The sequence below is a fragment of the Pholcus phalangioides genome, unplaced genomic scaffold (assembly GCF_987345545.1).
Source record: "Pholcus phalangioides strain wild (caught in Gottingen) unplaced genomic scaffold, Ppha-v1.0 ptg000004l_1, whole genome shotgun sequence".
NCBI classification, from domain to species: Eukaryota; Metazoa; Arthropoda; class Arachnida; order Araneae; family Pholcidae; genus Pholcus; species Pholcus phalangioides.
In genome coordinates this window covers 21256017-21280290 of record NW_028301597.1, presented here as the reverse complement: position 1 = coordinate 21280290, position 24274 = coordinate 21256017, and the positions used below count along the sequence as shown (strand labels likewise).

Here is a 24274-nt window from a genome sequence, read left to right as displayed (position 1 = left end):
TGAAAAACGAGAAAAACTTTTCGATAGTTTGTGGGCACCTGAACTAACATTTCCCCCTACAGAGCCACTTTAATGATCTCTAAATGTTTCGCGGATCCAAGTGATCTGGAAATGTGCCACGTATCACTCAAGTGATCCGTAATTATATGCCGCGGGTAACTTGAGGCGAGAACTTTAGGCACTTAAGCGGCCCCGACACTGGGTACCTCTTAAGTGCTCTAAAACTATGCCACATTTCACTCAAGGGATGTCTAAATGTGGCACGGGCCGCTTAAATGCTCTGAAATTGTACCACGGGTCATTTAAGCGATCTGTAGGTGTGCCGCTTAGTTCATTTTTACAAAATTAGGTTTTGGGGGGGGGCAGGCCGCATCAGATAACCCCAGGGCAGGGCCGTCTTAAGAGTATCATGGGCTCCCGGGCCAAGTGGTTTTTCTGAGGACCTACCAGGTAAATTACAGAAAATTTCAACCAAATCTAATTTTTGTGAGGCCCCTCTTCCCTCGAGGCCCCCGGGCCGTGCCCGGGTAGGCCCATGCGTTAAGACGGCACTGCCCCAGGGCCATATTTGGTCCGCTGGCCAAGAGCCTTTATGCGATTTACCATATATGGCTTAAAGGGTGAGTCGCAATGAATTTATTAAAGATACATTTTGAGTTCACAGCCTTCAAATGACATTGACAGAAATTGATTATAATAATATATAAAGGTATTTTCTTCCGAAATTTCAATTAAAAAAAATTTTTTTTTTGATTGTGGGGGGGGGGGGGGAACGAGGAACGAGCCCCCCTATGCCCCCCGTGTACGTCTCTGATTCAAGAGGGGCAGAGCTGATGACGAAATTTTGCTGACGGGGGGGGGGGGGGGGGGGGAAGGAGTCAAAAATGGGTAAAAATTTGCTGTAATACTTGAACGGTCCCTTACTGGTTGCATTTTTTTAATTTTTATGAAAGGAATTTTACAGTGTAATCCCAGCCTCAGACATAATCAGATCGCTGTTTTAAAGGATAATATAAAACTTGGTCGACAGTGAAGAGATTTTCCATGTGTGTGGATGTGTGTTTTTCCTCCGACGTTTTTCAATGTTGAACTTCATCTATTAAAAAGGAGAAAAAACTTCACTGATGCGAAATTAAATCCACTGATAACTGGAAAAAATTCTATTTAATGAAGAAAATAAGAAATGACAAACATTCAAATGAAGTCTTGGAAACATTTTTTTTTAATTTTTAAATGAATGAATATACAAGATATACAGTCAAGAAAATAAAAATTAAGGAATGTGTGTGTGAGAGAGATCATCACCATTTTGCACAATATGCGCTTCTTGAAATACTCTTACTGGAAAAATTTGGAAGACAATATTATAAAGATGGCACAATGCTATCGAATAAATAACACAGACTCGCCCTTAGGGGGGTCTGCGACAGATGCGGTCGCACTGGGCTCCGCGTTTTGGAGGTCCACATTTACGGTAACAATATCTTTCATAAATTCTGAATGTCCATCAATTCTGGAAATCTGCATTTTCATACAGGAAGAAATAATTCTGAAATTTTCTGCATTTTTATTTAGGAAAAGAAATTCTCAATTTCTACCATATCTGGAATTTTTTTTTAAAATAAATTCTTAATTTTCATTAGTTCTGGAACTTTTCAAGAGATTTTCATCAATTCTGGAACTAATTTTTCATTTATTCTGAATTTTCATGGGTGCTGGGGAATTATTTGCTGCGTTTAGTTTGGAATTTCATGATTTTTATTTCGATTTATCGATTCCCCTCTCTCACAGAAGAAAAAAAAAATCGGGGCTAAGAGCCATCCTCTCTCCATTATTTTCGCACCGCGCGCCGCATCTGGTAAGGGCGACCCTATTATACATCACAATATAAATAATTGAGTCATTGCACTTGTTTCATTCAAAAATATCGAGATTAATACACATTTCTTTTCGTATTATGAACATATGAGAGTACAAAAATATCAATTAAATGAATTTAATAATTTATTTCCATTGAAAAAATTTCCATGAATCACTAAAGCTCTCAATAACTTTTATTGAGGCTTCCTAATGCGGAGACTAACTATTTAATTACTTACGCATTAAAATGGTTTTTCAGAATTATAATGAATGACAAAGATATTTCAATAAAATAATAATGGAGCGATCTCTCCATGATTTTTTATGGATTGTTTGGTAGTTTAAATGTGAGCTGAAAATATGATTTTATTCTTAAAACCATATTTTCAGTGCACCATACAGATGAAGCAGTAAAAATAATCACCTCAAATATTTCTGTAAATACGAATTTATTTGGAAGACTTTTTTACTTTACTGGAATGCGTGATTATAAAATGATATTTATTCAATTCAACGCATTAGCATAATTTTTCTCAAGACATAAAACAAATTTTTTTTTTCGGCCTTAAAATCGATTCGGTATTGGAAATATTTTCCACTTAATGGGGGGAAGTGTGTATTTTTGATGCCTTGCTAATGCAAATGAGCTTCTTGATGAAGAAAAAAAGAGGAAATGATAATATTTGATTGGCAAAAAAAACTATTTAAAGACTAGCAGCTACAGAGTGTTCCGATGGGTGTTCCGCAGCTTCTGATAGAGATCATCGAGACGAGTTGGGAAGTCTCTGAATGTAAAGCAAATCATAGTCCCCAGTTATTTACTACTTGTCTACAGCCTTTCAGACATTGCTGGCTAAATGGAACTTTCTACGAATCCCGTGGGCCATTAAGTCATACCACGATATTCTCGGTTATTAAAAAAAATGGGTTCCCCAAATTTTTTTTGAACACTTTTTTTTGCTCTAAATTTATTTATTTCATTAAATTTGAATTTTTATTTGTAGTTAAAAATATAACGTCCTTTAATTAATTCATTAATTACTTTTAATTAATTATTTCTTTTATTAGATCTGAAATTTTCCGACAATTCTGAAACTATTTTTTTCATTAATTTTAAATTTTCGTTATTTGTGAAATTATTTCTTTTAAAGATCCTTTTTTTTCCCGTGAATTATTACTTTTAAAAATTCTGAAATTACTTTCACAATGAAATTACTATGAACAATTCTTGAACTATTTTTTTTCATTAATCTATCTTTTTTCTATAAACTCTATAAGATTTCCATTAGTTATGAAATTATTTTTTTCAATAATTCTAAAATTATTTTTCATTGAGGAGTTTTATTAGCATTTCTTTAATTTCTATGGTTATGTATAGCTTTTAGATGCTGAATCTGGTCTCTTGAAATATGTAGCTGAAATGAAATCAAGCCTCAAAAACAGTTTTGGCTCCTGGTCCCCCGAACTCGCTATGATGGCCCTTTTAATGCATCAAATGCACAGCCTTACCATTGAATCTGGAAGTGTCTCACAGTTCTAAATACAGCAGCACAGATTACACAGTGGCCAGAGTACTTCAAAGAATTTTATTTATTTTGGAATTTAATCGTTTTTAATCGTGTAAAGCGGCCGTTTCTTAAAAATGGTTGGCGGGCCACAGCAAAAAGCTCGGAGGGCCACATTTGGCCCGTGTGCCATGGGTTGAAGACCCCTGCTGTAAAGAATTGATTCATGCCGGGACGTGTGTTCTGAGTGTATGTGGGGCACTAAAGTATTTATGTTAAGCTCGTATCGTGTGAAACTGTGGCGCCACCTGTCTTCCATATTTTGAAGTGAGAAATGGCAAATGCCTGATTTTTTTTCATGCAGGAACTGCGTTGAAGGTCTGCCTGCTCTTTGTGGAAGAGACTACTTGAAATAGGATACCGCAGTATTTCAAACTTTCGTCACCCGTGGCTCCCCCACCTAATTCATGATTCATTTGCGGCTTCCTTCCCAGAATAATTTTGTGGATATTTTCCCATATAAAATAACCCACTTCAAACATAAATAGGCACACAAATCAATGTCACCAGCGACGTCCTTGGGAGCCGCGACAGACACTTTGAGAAACACTGGGGTACCGGCTCGCATAACATCGTAGCCATATTATGACTATGATAATCCATAGTAGGGGCTCTTAACCTTTTGTGTTCTATGGTCCCTCTGTGACACTAAGATGAAAGCTACGGCCGTAGCTCGTCTATATGATTTCTATCAGAATCTGCAGAAATCACGCACGCACTCATTGGAATACCCTGTAAAAGAATATATCGAATCACTCATCATTACATCTGCATGTAAATTCTTTGGATAAAATTGACGCTGACACATGCAATGCTTGGGCCTCGTGGTGGATGCCTTATCGTTTCAGAAGGAAAAATACGCAGTGCGTTCGGAGAAATGATACAGAGGGATTAAGTCTGAGATAAGATGTAAAAGTATTCAGGCGTCGTCGAAGGGGGGGGGGGGTTTGAATCATAAATAGATGACACACACGGACATTTAATTAATGTACACGTAACGACTACTAACTGAAACCGGGATTCGTATGTTCAATTATACATTTTTTACAGAATTTCTTGACCGTCCTGTAGGCGTTCAAAGTTATGAGACAGTCTTGTATGTTCAGCTGTTGCAAACCCCTGCAGTAGTAGGCAATGGTTTGTACCCCGTTGTCCGTGACCAATTCGCACGACTTCACGCTTAGTTTCCTGAGGTTGATGCAGTTCTGAGCGATCATCCTGAGTCCGTTGTCCGTCACGTCGCACTTGCCGACGTCCAACGCCCGCAGGCGAGAGCACGATCTCGCTATGACTTCCATGGCGTCATCCGAGACGGCCTCGCAACCGCGAACGTTCAAGTACCTGAGTTTGTAGCAATGCCGAGCGATCTGCTTCACTCCTGCATCCGAAACTTGTTCGCACTTGGCAACGCTGAGATACCTGAGGTTCGGGCCCAGTTTTGCTAGTTCGTACAGGCCGAAGTCCGTGATCCGTACACAGTCACTGACACTAAGCTCTCGGAGTCCCGGGCAGTAACAGGAAACGGCCTTGAGGGAGCAGTCCGTTATTAACGAACACCTCCTAAGGTAGAGATGACTTAGTTGAGGGCAATTTTGAGCAATCTGTTGAAGACCAGAATCACTGACGTTTTGGCAGTCGGTCAAGTCAAGGTACTGCAGGTATAGTTGCAGGTTACTGGAAGTAGTGCTGGCCGAGTCTGGAGTCAGCGGACGGATATTTATGGTTGTTAGCGATAGGCATCCTGAAAAAGAGCATGAAGAAAAAAAAAATTAGTTTCGAATCCTCAAATCATATTCTTGATTCAGAATCCTGGAAAAAATTTTGGTTTTCGAGGACATTACCAACTTATATATGAAGTCGGCCCCGCTTAATTAAATATCAACGATCCGATTGTATCCAATTCCGATTGTGCGAAAAAAATCATCCGATTAAAAACAATCATAACTATTCAGCTTTATATTCAATTAAGCGGGGAAAGTCGGTGAAATAATCATAATTGGGGGAACTTTAACATTTCCTCTATGGGAGAAATTGGTGCCAGAGGATTTTATCCGTTTAAGCAGGGTATCTGTTTATCCGTTTTCAGATTGAAAGCAGTTTTGAGCGGAAAACTGTCAAAAGATATCGTCCGTGGGCAATTCCTGTACGGTGACAGTTGAGTGTCGAAGATGACGTCCGTATTACATATTTACTGAACGCAAGACTGGATGTCGGAAGCCAAGCATGTTTAAAATTGTTGCTATCGACCAATCGTGAATTTTGATGAATCGCCTTTGAACCGCAGTCGATAGTATTAAAAATAGCGGTAAAAACGAGTGAAGAAATGAGTGGAGACCACATATCTTTGCCCATCAAAACTACGTCATTCCAATACCCCAGTAGTTCTAAAACCTTTGTCAACCACGGCGTTCTTGCTCGAATAAATGTTTATCTACGGCTTCCCCGAACTGTCCAACCATTGAACAGTTTCAAAGCACCGAACATTGGCATTGATTACTGACCATAGACAAAGATCACAAGTTTCCATGTGACCAAACAGGTGCACATCAATATTGCTAGCTCACCGTGACGCACCTGGGACATGCGACGCGTAAACTTTGAGAAACATTGCGGTAATCCGAAAAATTTTAATGTTCACGATCAAAGTTTATGATTAAGATGCATTTACGTTATGATCACATAGAAATCACCATGACAGATAGAATTCCATGCTGTATGAGTAAAATGGCAGTGCATTACTGGGACATCACACAATGCACGCTCACTTGAGAAAGACTGTGATCGATTTGCTGATGATGTGAAACTAAGAAATGTAGCAAATGTCGCCCCACATGCCATGCAGTCCAGATATGAGTCTACAAGAGTTTGACTTGAAACAGCTAATACGGAGACAACGGGCTTTTTTTTTTAACCTGACAGAACTCTCGGCAGAGTGTAACTGAACAATCTGAGGTCTGAAAAAAAGTGTTACCCTCCTTTCCCCCCATCAAAGGAATAGCATACGTCTCAAAACTTTGAAATGTAGTCAATGTGAAATTTATAATGCGTGAGAAAGTGCGAGGGAAGCAATATTGTAAAAATATCATGCATATTATAAAATGTATATTGAAATGAAATGACAATGTGCATTTACTATCAGAATAACCTACGTACAATCACCATTATTATAGTATTCATAATCTTTGTTTCGATGCATAAAAATTTCGGAATAGCCATAAAAAGAGAAGAGATATATCGATAAAATTTTACGAATGTTAACCCTTTAGCTGCGCAAATAATCAGAGGTATGCTTCTTCCTCAGTGAGCAAGAAAATCTCCCTTTTCTTTCACCCCAGCACGGTTTAGATTTTATTTAGTTTTCTTTTGTGAAAGGTAGATGACACTTAAACTCAGACGTTACATAGATCAAATAGAATCGAAAAGTGAGAGAAGGGGAACAGTACAAGCAAACCTGTCATAGAGAGAGAGAGAGAAATAATTAAAGAAAAACATAAAAACTAGAACACATATATTCGGACACACAATCTGTACATCATTTTAAAAATTTCATTTCATGAAAGCTATTCAAACCATTATAGGATGATCGAGCAGGCCACACGGTCATAATCTAAAAGCGATGGAAGCAGTTTAAGGGGTAAGAGTGGAAGTATTCGTATATAAAATCACTTCAAAGAGAAGTATGTTTTGAATTTGTTTTTACACACTGTAATGCAAAATAAATCAACTTATTGATTTCACAGTTTCATATTAAAGAGAAGATCTGTACTGGAATATTTCGTTCAAATTAAAAAAAAAAAAAAAAAAAAAAGACGATTATTTTCCAGTGTCTTTTTTATGGCACTTGCAACGAGTTCCTTCCTTCATTACGAACAGTTATAATTAGCAATCGCTCATCCGGTACTAATACGACCTTATAAATCCCAGGAGAACAATAAGAGCTTCGCCTCATAAAGGTGAAGGCATCAATCTTAAATGAACGGGAAATCAGGCTCTCAAGTGTGTGTGTGTGTTTCTCGTATAATTTAGCTATCAATTAATCCCATCGATTTAGCTCTTCTTTTTTTTTTTCATTTTCCAACCCAGCAACCAAAGTTCAGTATTGTTAAGAGCTCTGCAGAACTTGAAAAAGATATCAGCCGATCACGAGTCTTATAACAATGATTGTGGTGGCGAGGGAAGAAAGGTGAGTACGAAAACACGCATTAGCTCGTACACGGCACAAAATGGCGGCGGCTCATGAAATTCCTCGCCATCAAATACCGAGCCCATCCCTAAAGTCAAGAATACGTGAACATGCCCACGAGACATAGAAAAGAGAACGATTCATGCACGCAAACAGATACAGACTGATAGCTGATCTTCAGAGAATAGTGGAACGGCGGAGAGGGACCAAAGAATATGCACCCAGGTGTATGGATGATGTGAACGTTGATGATGTAACACGGGGCATGCGTACCCCCACCCCTCCATATTCGCCTTGCGGTCCCCCTATAGGTTTTCGTGCTCTTTAAATCTCAAGAAAGGGTAAAGATACACTTGTAAGAGAAGCAAAATGAGGAGGCTTGCAGAGAAGTATGATGTGCGGTGGGGAATGTTATATCATTATATCATACAATTCAACTTCTTATCTTGTGCCTTATTCTCGTCCCCACCACTCCCGGCTGCGAATTTTCGCCCAGTCCAGGGGCGATTTTCTCAACCAATGACATACAGCTTGAATAATTTAGATCCAATCGTTGACTATTGGGAGGAGAGTGAAACTAAGAGCCAATGGAAAAGAGAATCAAGCATTAGATGTGCCGTGATTGCCGGAAGAAAAATGACGTGCCATTAACCAAGCCCATGGATCACGATTCCTCGACGTTGTTTTAAATGATGTTTTTTAGGGCTCGACCCTCGAAATAATCTAAACACGTGCTACGGTTCCCGAGAACAACTTTAAATACCCAGCCCAATTTTTTTTTTGTCTCTTCTCTTTCTTCGTTCGGAATTTTTATTTATATTCTTACGAACAATTCAGGTAAGTACTGTATAAGATACTCGGCATTGAAAGATGATACGAGCCACGTGTCAGTTTATTGCGTTTTCATCTTGCGCTTTTCTTCCCTGATCTCGAATCCCTGAAACATGGCCTCCTCCACGAAAATATCAGATGCGTCATCTACATGTATCAGAGGAAAGGAAATCCTCCTGTCGAAATGAGAGCCCTAGGATGAAATTTGAATAAATTAAGTAGAAATACTGACTAATATATCATTATTTTTTTTTCCTCTCGAAAATCCCAACGTTTCATCAAGTTTTGATCTTTTCAGCAGAGCTTTGTTCAAAAAATAGGAAATTTTATCGCATTCAAAGAATTTTTTAATTTAGAAATTTTCCTAACCATCAAGTTCGCCCACGTCTTTACTATTCCAGTTTTTATGAACGGTTCTATTTTTACTGTGTTTGTCCTCCAATATCACACAGATGCAAATTTTCTCTATGTAAGCTGAATTTCAGCCGTATTACTGGGATTCACATCTACACTCACAGTATTGTGTCAGACATGGCAACCACTCTCTAATACACAGGGGTGGCCAGCCTCTTCCAAGCCGTACCAAAATCAATTATTTCCGATGCGCGTGCCACTATACGAACTTCAACACGAAGACCATACATCCCGTTTTCACGTAACACTAGCATTCTCTCTGTTTCTACAAAATACTGTTCGGCTGTGCTCTTATTTTCACGAAAATGTTCAATTTGTTACTCTTGTGTGTTCCAAATTACTTTTATTTTCAAGTAAAAAATTCGTATATGTAGCCTAGGTATATCGGTAGAAAAGTACACCTTACCTACACCATGTTGGGCATAGGCACCGGAACATGACGACTTAAGTTGCTGGGCCCTCCCCTTCCCCGATAAATTTTATTTTGTACGAGGGCTTGGCCGCAACCTCTCCCCAAGAATTCATGGATGTATATACAATGTAATTATTTTATAGAATGCATGTCCCCACTGCGGACGATCCTGAATCTCGTACACATGAGACGTCCAACAACTATGCGCAAGGATGAAAAACTGAACAGAATCGTATTGAACAGTAAGTCATCACATAATTGTTATTTTAAGAGTACCCCTACCATGCTAAATATAGCTTTGGCAGCTTTGGCAATTCGTAAGAAAAGAATTGTTTAAGAGTTGGAGAGAATTTCTTTTTTTGATTGTGTAAAAAATGGAATAAAATTTCTTCAACTTATAAAAAGCATTCGCGTTCCTGTTCTGATACCATGGCGGGCCAGTTGTGGAACGCGTGCCACGTGTTGGCCACCCCTGCTCTAACATAAAAGTGTTTGTGTACGCCTACGCAGTCACGATACGATAGATACGAATACGTTCATTGGTTTCATGTTAAAGAATGTTTGCCGGGTATGGCACGACACGGTGAGCGTTTGTAGATGTGATCCATCCTTATGAGACGATTTCTCTTCATAAAGAGTGATTTTTAATACTATAATATGCCTTATAGAGCATAAACTAGCATTTCTTGACAATATACTTTTATGGATGTATTGAATACAATATTTTTAAAAGTTATTTGGCGATCGATGAAAATAAAAATTTACTTTACCACCATCACTCTGCACTTCGAAAAATGAAGCTTTTTTTACATAGTTAAAGCAAACATATCTTATCGGCTAATGCCACCAGGGGTTTGTCCAACCACAATTTAAAAAAGGCCCGTTTTCCGGACCTAATTTTTCCTTACCATCCACTAAATTCTAGGTCGGAAAAAAAGACCCTTCACAAAATACAAATTAACAAAACCGTAAATTTCACTCGCTTTTTATTTCTTTTATGATAAATTAACTAGATTGCTCCGTTTTCCACAAAATCACTTACTTTCCCCAAAATTAACTGAAATTTTTACAGAAATAAGGAACATTTTCATAAAAAAAGTACCCTACAAAAAAGTTTGGACAGACCCCTGGTCATAAGCGAATACATGCTCCTCGAACGGGAGGGGAAGTGAATCACCAAGTTTATGCATAGTGAACGGGAGGAGGGGCGAATGCTCACCTCATTTATCTTGCCTATGACAGTAAAACAAATGCAAATTTTTTTACTGAAGGGGGGGGGGGTGATCACCCCCTTCTCCCCTCTGTTCCACCTATACCCCCGGTCACTTCCTGAAACTAACGCACCTCAATCATCTTTTTCCAAATGGTCTCACAGTACTGTAGGGTGCTGCAACACACGCCTAAAGAATCAATGATTTATTTGGCTTAGGAAAAAATGCTGTGATCAATTTTTTTAAACGCTGTGTTTTTGCCCCTCACATGAAACTTCTTTAACATTAGAATAACAAACATATAAAATGCTGACTTGTTACCAGGAAAAATCAAATGAGCTATTTGATGACGCATTCGATTACATGATTGTGGAATAAGATATCCATATTTATTGTCTGAATCAATGGTGTCGGAAGTGTTTCGAAAATGTGGGCTCTTGTATTAAGGTATTAAGTTTCGTGTGGGAAATTTCGATTTCTGAATCAATTCTGGAGGTGCTGGGACAAGCTCTACAAATTTCCGTGAGTGCTCAAGCACCCACAGAACCCCCGGCTCCGACGCCAAAGGCCCGAAAGTCATTACAAGTTTTTGTGTCACCATTATAATATCATCATTAAACACTTGGGGAATTCGCATTTAAATTTGACTCAGATGAACTGACCTAACTAAATACTACACTCACAAATATAATATTTTAGATATTTACCTTAACATTCAGAAATTTTACATTTCTTCATTGTTCATAATTATTTAAAAATAATAATTATTAACATTTATCTTATGATTATGCAATGCCTCTTCTGTTTCTGATTCCACGCTGGTCACGAAATCTCCATCTTACGGAACTGCACAATCCTACGCGAGACAAAACGCGTGTGCACCCCTCATAAACATATATGCACATACGTATTACATGCTATAAATTAATATGAATAGATTCATATCTTTCGTTATGTATGAGCGGTACTTCACCCCCCCCCCCCCCCGTCAACCTGAACATACCGCCTTCATACCAGCAAATAAGAATACGGTATGATAATTACGTGATCGCGCACCTTAAAGACATTGAAGTACGTATTTATATTCGCGTGACCTAACCCATTGTTTTCGCGCATTCCCAGAATAGCAACGCGACATCAGAATGAAAATTTCTCTCCCTTAAGGATCTCTCAAACATGAGTTATGTTTCAAAGTGTAAAACTTCTCACTGTGATTAGAGGGTGCACGAGGTAATAGGGGTCCTCCATTTATCACTTATAATTTATACACGTCGCAAACAAATGAGGCCGAAACGGAAAATTAATTAATTGAGAAAGAGGAAATCAAACCGATCCCTAAAAAAATGCTAAGCTCAATTTTTCATACATTCGGCCGCTGCTATTGTTTGTTGTTCGCCGCATTCTGGTGGTGGTGGCCGCAGCTCACAAATTGATGACCACGAACCGTCCTACGACGAGCCCCGGGATCGCGAAGAAAATAATAAGTGAAAAGATATTCGTTTGGACATACGGTAAGCATCTATCATAAGTAAACGTATTTTAAGGTGCGCACAACCAGAATAGATTGCACGTAAAACCATCTGTGAGTTTATTCATTCGTGAAATATAACTCTACTGCAGTTATCGGAAGTTGTCTAACGAAATATAAAAAAAAGATAACTTTTAGAATAGCGAATAAATTTCGAATTAAAGGCTAATAACTAGCAGGACTTAAAATCTGCAAAATGATTCAAAATAACTCATAATCTCCTACACTTATTTTTCCAAATCCCACCCCTTCCACCTCAGAATTTCGAATAAATGATCGATGATTATTAAAGCCTCAGAAACCCCAACCGACAGATTGGGTTTCTTCGGTAACACTGGAAGGAAAGGAATTGTTTCAAGTCATATTAAAAGAACTTAGCATTTGAAGAAGAACATATTTGAAACACATGAAAATAGTTATGTACAAATCATGCCACTTGATATGATCGCATAGGGACTCGGGGTTACTGATAACAATAACCGAATGATAACTATATCCGAAAACAGTTTGGTTTGCGAGTATGATAACCATACATTCCGTTAGGTCTAACGGGACGTATGGTAAACGGGTATTGGTGAAATGGGACAACTGTTTTTCTTTCCCCACATAATTAGTTGCAAAATGTGTTCAACCGTTTCCTCTTTTTTGTATTCTATTCTAAAAAAATGGAACCTCTTTTTCTCTCCTAAAATTCTTCATTTTTGTTATTCAGCCATTGGGAAACGTTAGAATGGAACTGTCTAATGTTTATCACAAATTACGATATTTTCTTTAATGTACACAATACGTTTCATAGATCCCTTGAGAAAGTCTCTAGGGAAAACAAATTTGAATCTACTCAAATGAAAGAAACTGATCAAAAACTTAAAGAAAGCGCTTTTTTCCGTCATACATTTCCCATCACTATAAGAAGGCCATTGCAAAAAGCAGCTCCATATGTATATGGATCACAGCAAATGCTATGGACTGATTACGACGTTAAGTAAGGAAATGTTTTTGTCAAAAAGGGAGGGTAAGAGAACACCTTCTAACTTCCTACATTGTCTTGCAGCCTGATAACGATATCTTGCAGGGAAAAAAAAATGAAGCTTGGTTAAGCCTTAGCTTTTCAGAATGCGAAAAAAAACTTTCAATGGAAAAAATTTGATGACATTATCCGCAGTTCCGATAACTACAAATGAATTTTGTTTTTCATGTTATGATACTTGTCCGTTCTTTGAAAAGTGATAGCAATACCCGAATTATAACATTATCTATGAATTCTAATAAGTGGCGTCGACTGTATTAAAGAATATTCAGATAATATGGAATACTGGGTGCGTATCTGCCTTCAGGTATCGCCGCAAATGCAACAGTGATAAACTATTTCAAAATATCTTCATTATGCTCTGCAATCAATGTCGCTCTATTGTCACCATCATTATGTCTACTATAGGAGTAGATTTGTTTCCTGATTTCCAGAAATTTACTGTTTTTTACAACTGTTGGAAGAGTGTATAATACTAATTTGTGAAACTACGCACAATATACATCACATATGTTGCATTTTATTATATTGTGTTCATAATGAGATTACATTTCTCATATATATATATTCCGTAATTCCCACCCTTCTTACACGTACAAATATGGCACTAGTACTATCCTAGCACTTCAAAAAGTCCACGAAAAGTACTGAAATTTCGAAATTGGCTCTTCAATGTATGTCCATCTTATCAAGCTGGATAGAATGATCCAAGCTATCCCCCCCCCCCCCGAGCAAAAACACTTGAAATCTACCCAAAACAAAACAAAAACGAGTGTGATCCTAGATTAGGTATCTGTTCATTCAATATTCGATATGACTAATAATTAGAGCCCGGAAGTTCAGGTGAAATGCCATAAATGCTTTTTTTTTTAACATTTTCAAACTTTTTTTTTTTATAAAAATGCTTTTTTTGAAAATTTTTCCTGCCGTAAATTCCTATTTCGATATTGTTTTATGTTTATTAGCCAATTTTAGAGGTCATATTCCGTTCAACTTAGATGTTTTTAGCATTGAGAACATCAAAAGTATTTTTTTTAAATTTTAAAACCATTTTTTTAAGGGAAGGGATCGTTTGATTGCCCTCCAGATGGAAGGGTTTCAATTTTAAACGCGTTCCCGCAACAAGTCAATTGCCCTCAGCCTGATTTTCTTCATCGTAATTGATGAAATGAGGGGGAGGATTTTTAAACTTCTCAAACAAGTTATTTAAGTAACCAGTAATTGTGTATGCAAAAAATTATGTGCAATTTGGTTACGATATCGAAAGAGCTATCAAAATTATGTTGGTTCACATGCCAGAAAAAAAAATTAACTAGCGTCCTCTGCTGTTGACTTGAAACATTAATTTCTGAATTAATGAATATCATAGAAATGTGTTTATATATCTCTTCTATTGGAGAAATTTATGTTTTAAATTATTGATTTGATAAAATTTATTTTAGTTTAACTCAATTACTGTATAGATAAATTTGATGCAGTCAAATATGGGTTAATATAACTTTTAAGTTTTATTTTTGACAATGAACAAATTTTCTTTCATCTCAAATCAGTTTAAGTTTCGATTTCATACGCGCCTAAATAAATTAGTTTCATTTTTTAGCGTCATCTTTGAATATTACTTTGTAATTTCACACGTATAAATTTCGGTTATATTTTTTCCCATTCTATCGTATTTTTTTATCCGAGAAATCAATTTCACAATAATCTAAAGAATAATTTATAATTTTGATAAATTGTGCACAAAATAATCGGATATCGGTTATACGATGTTTCTTCTGCTTTTATGAGCTTGAACTATTGAAATAACGTTAAAAAAACCTGATGCTGATTTTATTGCATTTCTAATGTTTATTTGTTATGTTTTGAATGTAGGAAAAGGGCTCGAAAAATTGCCTGACATGCCCAGAGCATGTAAAATTTTTGACCAGTAATACATTTTTTTCGTTCGATTCATTGATTTTCCATATATTGTTATATTCTAAATCTTTAACGCTGATATTTTTGGAATGACGATAAGCACTGATTTCTACGAGTACTGGATCATTTTCCAACAAGACTTCCAGCCACTTTTCTTTTAGGGGCATTGTATACAGTGGACCCACGCTTGCAACATTTCCACTGTGCGTTTAGCACAACTTATTTTCGTGGTCCCAAATTTCACTAATATTCAACGAAATTTCACGTTTGAAATGTTTTCCCGCTTACAATGATCTTCGTGATTTTTTTTTTTTTTGAAAAATGTTATAAGTCGGATCGAATGTACTATTTGCTTCGAGATTATGAACTAATTCCGAATTGCAAATTTTTTGAATTATTTTCATCGGCGTGGACTTCGTCTTATTTTTTTGTGGACGTTCCCGTGTCAACCTTTAAGTAACTACGGGCAGTTCTAATGGGTTCTAAAAGTAGTCCCGCCTTTTCTCGACATACTTCATTTGAGTGCCCCACATTTTTTTTTTTTTTTTTTTGTGGACCAAGGAGCCACAGGAGCTGTGGTCCCCTTGGTGACCTATTACGAATTCTCCCCGTTTGCTCGATTTTCACACGTGTTCTTAGAAAGTACCAAGGTCATCACAAGGGCTCATGGTTGAGAACCACTGGTAAAATACACAGTTTTAGAGAATAACTCTTCTAAAAGCGTTGAACTACTTGCTATAAATGGAGTGTTTAGAACTTTAGAGATGAAGACTGTATTTTTCACTTGACATGCAAAAACATGTTTTTTTCAATATTTTGCATGAGGATGAATTTTTTTTTCCATGAAATGATAAAAAGAAGTTGCTCATTTTGTTTGAATTCGTTATTATTATTATTATTATTTTTTTTTTTTGTTAAACATTTCCGCTGAGTCAGTCATGACAGTTTCAAGTGTGCATTGAAAGCTGAGGGAGGATCATTTGAGAGAAAGAGTGTGCGGTAAAAATAAAAAAGGCGTCACTCACTCACACCATAAACAGGGAGAGGGAACGAGGTTATCCTCAAGAATACAACTTTAACATACTCTCGACATTTGTGTGGGAACGAGATAGCGATAACAATGGCGAAAAATAAAATAAAATAAAATAGAGAATTAGGGAGGAAAAAATAGATGAACATTGATAAGGTCAAGATGATGGGAGTTCAAATTTTCCACCTGAAAAATGGTGAGAAAAAAAAAAGTTGAATTTCGTTTTTATCAGACAATCTCATCAAAACACTAGCTAGACTCTATGTGTGAGTAGCTATTTTAATTTAGTTTTTTCCCCCAACGCATAAATAATTTGGGGGAAAAATAATAATTTGACGAATCTTAATAGATTTTCTTCCCACGCGAAAACAGATGTTCATTGTAGCCGTAAGTGTTAGCATTTCTCACAATCAATTGTCCAAGTTTTGAAAGCTGAAATTAAAATCAAATGTTTCATGTTTAGATTTCAAAAGAAGAGTGATAGATGAGGGATATTCAAGGAAAACATTTTCAGCTATAAACCCTCTTGTCATAATCCGGTTCTTCAATAAGAGATATAGTGACACCTCGGCTAACGAAGATAATTCATTCCGGAATTACGTTCGTTAACAGAAACGCGGTTTCCTGTAAGTTTCTATGGAAAATTGTTTAACTCGTTCTCAGGTACTTCCCAAAATTTGAAGATAAGTTTTTGAAACACCAAAGAAAGAGAGAGAGAGAGAGTGCTATAAAAAAGACAAAAACTGGACGAGGGCTGATTTTAATCAACTTCACAATTGAATGAAGGACAATTTAAAGGAAGATAAGACACCCCATATCTTTTTTTACTTTACACTGTGTACACAACCAACACCAGTCTACTTATGCTGGTGTTGACACAACCCAGTCGAGTTCGTTGGTGACCCCATCCATTCGTGTTTTGGTAAGAGCATTTCTGTTTCTGATGCATGCAGATGAAAAAGATAAGCTCCTGGTATGTCCGGACTGTTCAGTTTGATGCTAAACCTTGCACTGAAAGAACACATGCTGTAAAAACATAAGCTTTTTTTTTCCCCATGCATTTTCTATTTTAGCTGAATCTTTTCTTTCTTGAATCAAAGAACTTCAGAAAGAGAAGTGTAAGTACATCCGGAAAAAAATTCCGCAGGGAGGCATGAGTTAATTGGACTTGAAGTGACAGTAATTCTGATGAAGATTAGCGTGAAAATTCAGGTCACAACATGGCTGTGTTGGGTTAGCATGTGCATCTATATCAACGAAAATGTTCGTTAGCCGCGGCAGAAAAATCACGAAAAAAAAATCGTCATTAGCCGAAAAATTCGTAAGCCGAGGTATCACCGTACTGTAAGTCAAACCACTGACATCCTGAATTTCATTTCGGTTTTCAAGAACATGAATATTTGTCTCCTTCCCTCGTTACAAAAAAAAAAAAAATGACAATAATACGGAGGAATACGATTTGACGATTTCTACCATTTTCAAATTTGGGACACACTCGACTGTACTTAATGTATATATTATTTTATTATTCAAGTCGTAATAAAATTACCATGAATGATCGCAAGATCTTGAATGCGTTTTTTATTTAAAAAAAATTTTGAAGCACCCGGTGTGCTTTACTTTACAGCCGAAATGAGATTTCATACGACGAAAACTGAGATGTTTTCTATAGGGAAAATTGTTGTACCTTAACCATAGTAAACCTTGAAACACTAGAAATAGTTTTAATAGTATTGCATTCTAGTTGAGATGTTTTTGAAGCGAAAGACGTTAGAAATACATAACCTAAACACACACACACACAAATGAGTGTGGTTTTAAATCTCGTGATTCAAAAACTTTTTAAAATTTTAAAAGTGTTTTCAAGTGTTTAAAAAAACGCTAAAATTTTTTGTGTCTGTGATCTTGACGGACATTTTGTAAGCAGGCATGTGGTATTAACTAAATTGCGTGCTCGTTTTTGCCGCGTTTCTTCCCAACATTGTAAGTTTAGTGAACTACATTTAGAAACTAATAACCTATTAAATTACCGGATATGCCATACCAAATGCCCGATTATACCAAGGACTGTGGATAAAGTTATTAATGTTTTTCTCAAATGGTGGAACATCTTTTACCTTGAAACAAAAAATATTGCACCTTGGAACAGTATAAAGCTTAATAATTAAGCTTTTTAATTTTCCTTGGAATACTAAACTTTTATTAGCTTTTGATATTTTCTCTTTTGCGTTTAAATACAATTTTATAAATTTTAGTTCTATACATACTTTTCTCCCACAAAAATACTTCAGCGCTACCCCCCTCCCCTCTCTCCCTCCATTTCTTCTCTTCCAAATACCTTTGGTTATTTCCCGGTTCAAATTTGTTGGGAAAAACACAGAGAGTGTTGGGGATTCGTCCAATAACAACTTTACCAAATGAATTTCCTTAGAAAGATAGGTGAGAAAATATTTTATTGTTCACCATTGTAAGATATAGCAAATGGAATTTTACGTCATGGATATTGTTTCTCTCATGCAATCACCTATCATGAAAGGAACTGACGGAACTGAAGATTTAGAAACATAATTATCCTTTCTAGAAGTATAATAAACAATAATTATATATGTATTTCATTCATCTATATAAATACGTTTCTACCTCCATTGTTACTATTTTTGTGTACATATATATATTAATAATCATATTTGTGCCCTTATTTTGATATTTTAATATAAAATTCATATTAAAAATAATTGTCTTTTTTTATTTGTTTGTTATTTTGTTCATAAATTAAATTTTTGTTTATTGTATTCATTATAAATTTGCAATGTGTCAACCAGTATGGGTCTCTTGTTCCCTTGGCTGATTTTTTTAAATCATTTTGTATTTTTGTAAGAACTTAATCAATAAATTTAAATTGAAAAAAAAAATATTGCGCGCGCGTGTGTGAATATTTATTATATTATTTTATACAAATACAAATACAACGCCACAACAGGCAAATTGCCCAACAAGGTGGCTGACTTAAGAACATCATGGATCCTCGAGCCCCTACCTACTACTGCTACACCACACATGCACCCCCCCCCCCGTGGAACCCCCCAACGAATCGGTACATGCGGGAATGTGCGTGAGTGTGCGGGAATTACTTTTCCCAGTAATTCCCGCCGCTGTGGTGGTCGAGTGGTTATAGTGCCGGACTCGTGATGCGAGGATCCGGGTTCGAACCCCACAGTGGTGGTCGGCTGAAGTTGGTTTTCTGTGGTTCCCAACTTCAAGGCGCAAATGCGAGCCGATCTCCCCGTTAAAAAGTCTCGCCACAGAGAGCAACAGTCCTACAACGGTAAATCATTCAACCATAACACTTCACTCATAGTTAGAAAAACTGGGGGCAGATGACAGTACTACACATAACAAGCATTACACAGGAACAAACTTTACGTCAGGTTGCACTACACGTACACGCACATTCTCGCATGTACCGATTCGTTGGGGGTTCATTGGGGGGTTCCGCGGGGGGGGGGGGGGGTGCATGTGTGGTGTAGCAGTAGTTGGTAGGGCTCGGGGATCCATGATGTTCTTAAGTCAGCCACCTCGTTGGGCAATTTGCCTGTTGTGGCGTTGTATTTGTATATTTTTTTGTCTTCGTAATTTTTCCTGTTTTGAGGTACAAGACCCAATGTTGTACCTTTGAACATTTTAGCCCTCTTTTAAATCCAGATCTTATGCCAGATATGGATTTATACTATAACCATAAGACTTATGGTTATAGTATATCATATAGAACAGAAAGGTAATTTGAATATCACCCGATGTCTCATACACCATCATACACGTACTAAAAATGAATTTAGAGAAATTTTTTGCGGTAAAAACTGACTTTTGGAAAGAAAAAAAGTTTGAAAAATTATGTTCCAAGGTATCAATCTCCTCTACACATGAACGCCATGTGTACTGTAAATATATTCACTTGAAGAACAACGAAAAAGCCTAGCCTAAATTTCGCAGCCGTTGCTGAATATTTAAGTTATCGTCACGAAAAACGATCGCGACTGGAACATATAATTAAAGGTTTTTTTTTGGTGGGTTGCAGAGATCCAAGTTGAGACCATTAATAATAGAGTCTAGCCCAACTGCACTATCTATACGTATGTATGTATGCGAGGGCGGTAGAAATGAATTCAAAAACGGACTTGATTCTTCATATATGTATATAGAGTTAAGAGCCCTCGGGCTCATGGGTGCGGGGCACTCGCGTAGATGTCCTGACAACATAATAGTTGGAGGAGGATTCACAAAAAAAAAAAAAAAAAAAATTCAGTGCACACCCTACCCTTAATTGCCCATTCGAGGAATAATAAAGGTTAAAGGAAAATGGGGAGTGAAGCCATCTAATGAGGGTATCCTTGTGGGGATCGAAGCTTGATCTTTCACTTGTGTCTGCATGATATCGGTGTGCAATTTCTGGCTTATAAGAGATTTCTTCTTCTCTTTTTTTTAAATTATAATTAAGGCTTGTAGAAGTAACTACACGAGATCAAGCCAAGATGCGAGAGAAAATAAAAATTTCTGCATGTAATTTTTGACGATGTCATCGGGATTAACGAGTAGATGATGATGTAATGGATTTCCTCTACACATCACTCAAATGCAGATGCGAATAAGACATTATGACCGAGAATAATGATCCCTCTCTCCGTGATTTCAATGGGTTATCGTACTGTTGCATTACCATGATGAGGCATAATCAGTCATAACTTCAGAAAAATATATGTATATTTTAACGCAAATTTTCTCTGAGAATTTAATATCGTGAATGGGTTATTACATAGCAATCAGGAACAAAAGTAGTAACCTTTCCAATTTTCAGTGATCCTGTCAAAATACAGGGATTCTGCGTTTTACATTCTCTTGAGGACTAGAGTTGGCTCTCCTCGAAACACTTCTGTCCAAACTCATTATTATTAGTCTTATTTTACACTAAAATATACCACGGCATTTCTGACATCCTACGCCACCCTAGGTTGCATGGCACACCTTTAGAGTCATTGCATTAGTATAATGTTGTAGTAATGTAACGTGGCTCCTTATAGTTAAGTGGGAAGGCCAACTAGGCTCTCCAGAGCAGCGTTTCTTTACCTTTATTCATCTGTGAACCCTTCGAGAGAAACTAGGGCCCCTGCTCAAAAAATTAGAAAGAGTAGGACAAGGGAAGGTTACTTTCAAAAGCATAGTGCAAAATGTGTAAACTACAAGGTTCGATATAAATAAGTCAAGGTGGCCCAGATGATTTTACTGAGTTGTCTATCCCTTTTTTAAACGAATCTGTTTAAAATTTAGCGCTCAACGCCAGTGAAATCGTTTTTGACAAATGAAGCACTTTCATTTCTAGCACTTTGCTGAGCATTGTAAATATTGTTGGTGCCTCTGCATGCCCTAAAAATACAGAAGACAATTGAATGTTACTGGGTATCATCAGAGTCACAAAACCTGAATAGGCCTATGTACCCAACTGCTTTGTTATGCAAACTGTCGTGTCACATATGCACAAAATGTGCACCATAAGTTTGAATGATGAATGTTACTGTGTCCAAGACCATGACAAAAGTAGTAAATTCAATATATATTTTTTTTTCAACCAGGCAGAAGTTTCTAATCACTAACTCTACTTGAACTCTCAAACTAAGCAAATGAAAAATTAATGAACCGTCAAATGGTCCATATACACCCCACCCCCGTCCCAAAATAACTTTAAAAACGGTACAATTTCTGTTTTGGAAGAATTATTAATTGCAATCGGCTACATTTATGTTATTTGGCATTATATCGATGATTCCCTCCTCAATTGAAATCAATTATACGAATTCTTTTGATTGCTTTTGGTAAAAGAGTAGGAAAAGTAGGACAGAAACTAGAAAGTAGGACATTTTACCAAAAAGTAGGAAAAGTAGGACGAGTGGGAGCCCTGGAAACATATTTTCTTCTCGTGGCTCTTTGTCTTAAGCCGGTATTACATTAAAAAGTTTTCTAAAATTCCTTTTATTAAACTTGAAAAATTCAACCATTGCATTTGCTCGAATGTAACCTATGAGCTTTATTTGTTGAATTTTTTGAGTTTTATAAAAGGGATTTTTATCAAACTTTTATAGTGTAATACCGGCCTTAACCATGGACACCTTAACTTCATCCAACAATGAGATCCTTCTTAATAATTGATTTTTTTTTTTCAATAAATTGACAGTGAAGCAGAAGATTTTTTTAAAAATAAGGCCGCGATCTTCGAACTCTTGGGTTAGTGAGCTAATTTCACGGACCAAGAGGACCAATTTCCTCTTGGTCCTGGCTTTATTCAGGGCCACATCAATACCATCGACTCCTGGGCAAAACGATCTTCTGGAAGCTCCGTATTTATCTCTAAGTAAAATCTCGCATATTTACTACTGTTTCTCAAAAATCACTGAACCACACATATCTCATCATGTGAGGCCCTTATGGACATGAGGGCCCTGGAATGTGCCCGAATGGGCCCCATGTGTTGAGATGATCCTGGATGATGATTATGATAATTTATTCGTGGTTCTGCTGAATTATGAACGTAATCACACTTTTCCTTACCATTTTTTTCACTTAAAAGTACGCTATGTAATAGAAAGTCAATATGTTGGGGGGGGGGGGGGGTGAGACAAAAGTAATGTCGGAGGGTCCAACAGACACTTCCGATGTAACACCTTCTCGGTACAACGAGGTTTAGTTTTTTTCCGCAAATCTGTGATTATACCTGTGTCTAACCTTCCTACTGGAATTATTATTCGATCATTCCTATATGAGAGAGAAATTATCAACTTTTCTTATCTTCAAATAATTCCATCAAATCTATTCTTATCTATTCCAGTACAATGATGTACAGTAGAATCTCGACTATCCAGCCTTGTCTCTCCGTCACCAAATTATCGGAGCTGTCGCCAAACTGCGCTTATAAGTTTGTTGCCAACAAACGGCTCGAAGCGAAGCGAAGATGGGGCTTTGGGTGCAGTGCACCAATTGTGGATAATTATAAATGACCGTATTATCACAAAAAATACTCCAACGTGACGATGATCCCGGTTCCTAGAGATGGATTTTTAGGTCTATAAAGGGATCGATATATGTTGGCCGGCCAAAGCATGGTGAATGCCTGACTTTCGAACATTGGCTGGGTCAACTGTGGTGGCCAAATCGCGAAGTGCTCATCTTTGGGCTTTGGCAGTAAAATATACATTTATGTATAAAGATATTACATTTATGTATAAAGTACCGACTTGTACCAAGAGGTCACAAAATATGAATAGGAGTGGTTTTTTGTATTAAAATGGTATTTTTTATGGTGGGGGGAGGGGGTAGGAAGTGAGCATCTATACAACTCCGACTTATCCGGCTTTTCTGTTACCCGGCCCGCCCTCCCGCCACATTAGGCTGGATAGTCCGGATTCTACTGTACTTATATGCATAAACATAACTAATTTATTTAATTACATAAGCATAACTGGTTATCTTAACCGTGACTTTTGTTTCTTAATTGTTGGCTCGAATTAATTAAAAGCTACGTTGATTGAAAAGTCACATAGCTATTCAGTGTCAATGTTTATGAAAATATATTAACACTTCAACGGTGTATTTTGATATTTTCTTAGATTTATGGACACACATTTTTATTTTTTCCTTTCCTCTTCTGTCACCAAAGATATACAAGAAATAAAAGAAATGTATGGGGCAAAAAAAAAGGAATATTAATGAACGAATGGTTGCCGCGGCGTTCCCGTATATATATTGGCTCTCTTTTTCTTTTATTTTTCTTAATACCGAAGAAAAACTGTGCGGTTCTCGGGGGTCAAATTCAATAGCGTGCAAACCGGATTCCTGAGTTAGGTACCGTCTGAAGAACCTGTCCAGAATGCTGTCTAATGGTTATGAAATGAATGCATTAACTTCTGATTTCTATTAAAATTCAGTAGCCCAAGAGCTCAGAGATATTTTAATTGTATCGCAGAGGAGAAACACAAGAAAGTGAAGGAGAAAACACTTCGAGTGGAATCCATATATATATGCGTTTGTCCTCCCCTTACCGATTCTTTTTCACGATTTCTAATGCCGTTGCGCGTTTTTGGTGATCGGTGCCTCATACAGTATTCTTGTACTGTGAAGAATGTGTAACTATATACGGGGTGTCCATTTTTTTCTTGAACATTTTAATATAAAATTGAATATTCTGAAGAAGAGATGCTAAAGTAAGCAAATGCCTCAGCATACTTCGAAATTCACTTTCAAAATTAATTAC

At 37.0% G+C, this 24274-nt stretch overlaps 1 protein-coding gene across 2 annotated transcripts in view; it reads right to left on the bottom strand.

Moving 5' to 3' along the window:
- Positions 1–3122: 3122 nt before the first annotated feature.
- The window catches only part of LOC149086743 (uncharacterized), a 54782-nt gene continuing 33630 nt past the window's right edge, over positions 3123–24274 (bottom strand). The window contains exon 5 of one of the 2 annotated variants that reach the window (XM_089231097.1): positions 3123–5166. In XM_089231097.1, the coding sequence (XP_089087223.1) occupies positions 4430–5166 (737 nt within the window). In that variant the 3' untranslated portion in view covers positions 3123–4429. The remainder of the gene's footprint in view (positions 5167–24274) is intronic. The other variant, XM_089231096.1, reaches the window with a different exon arrangement.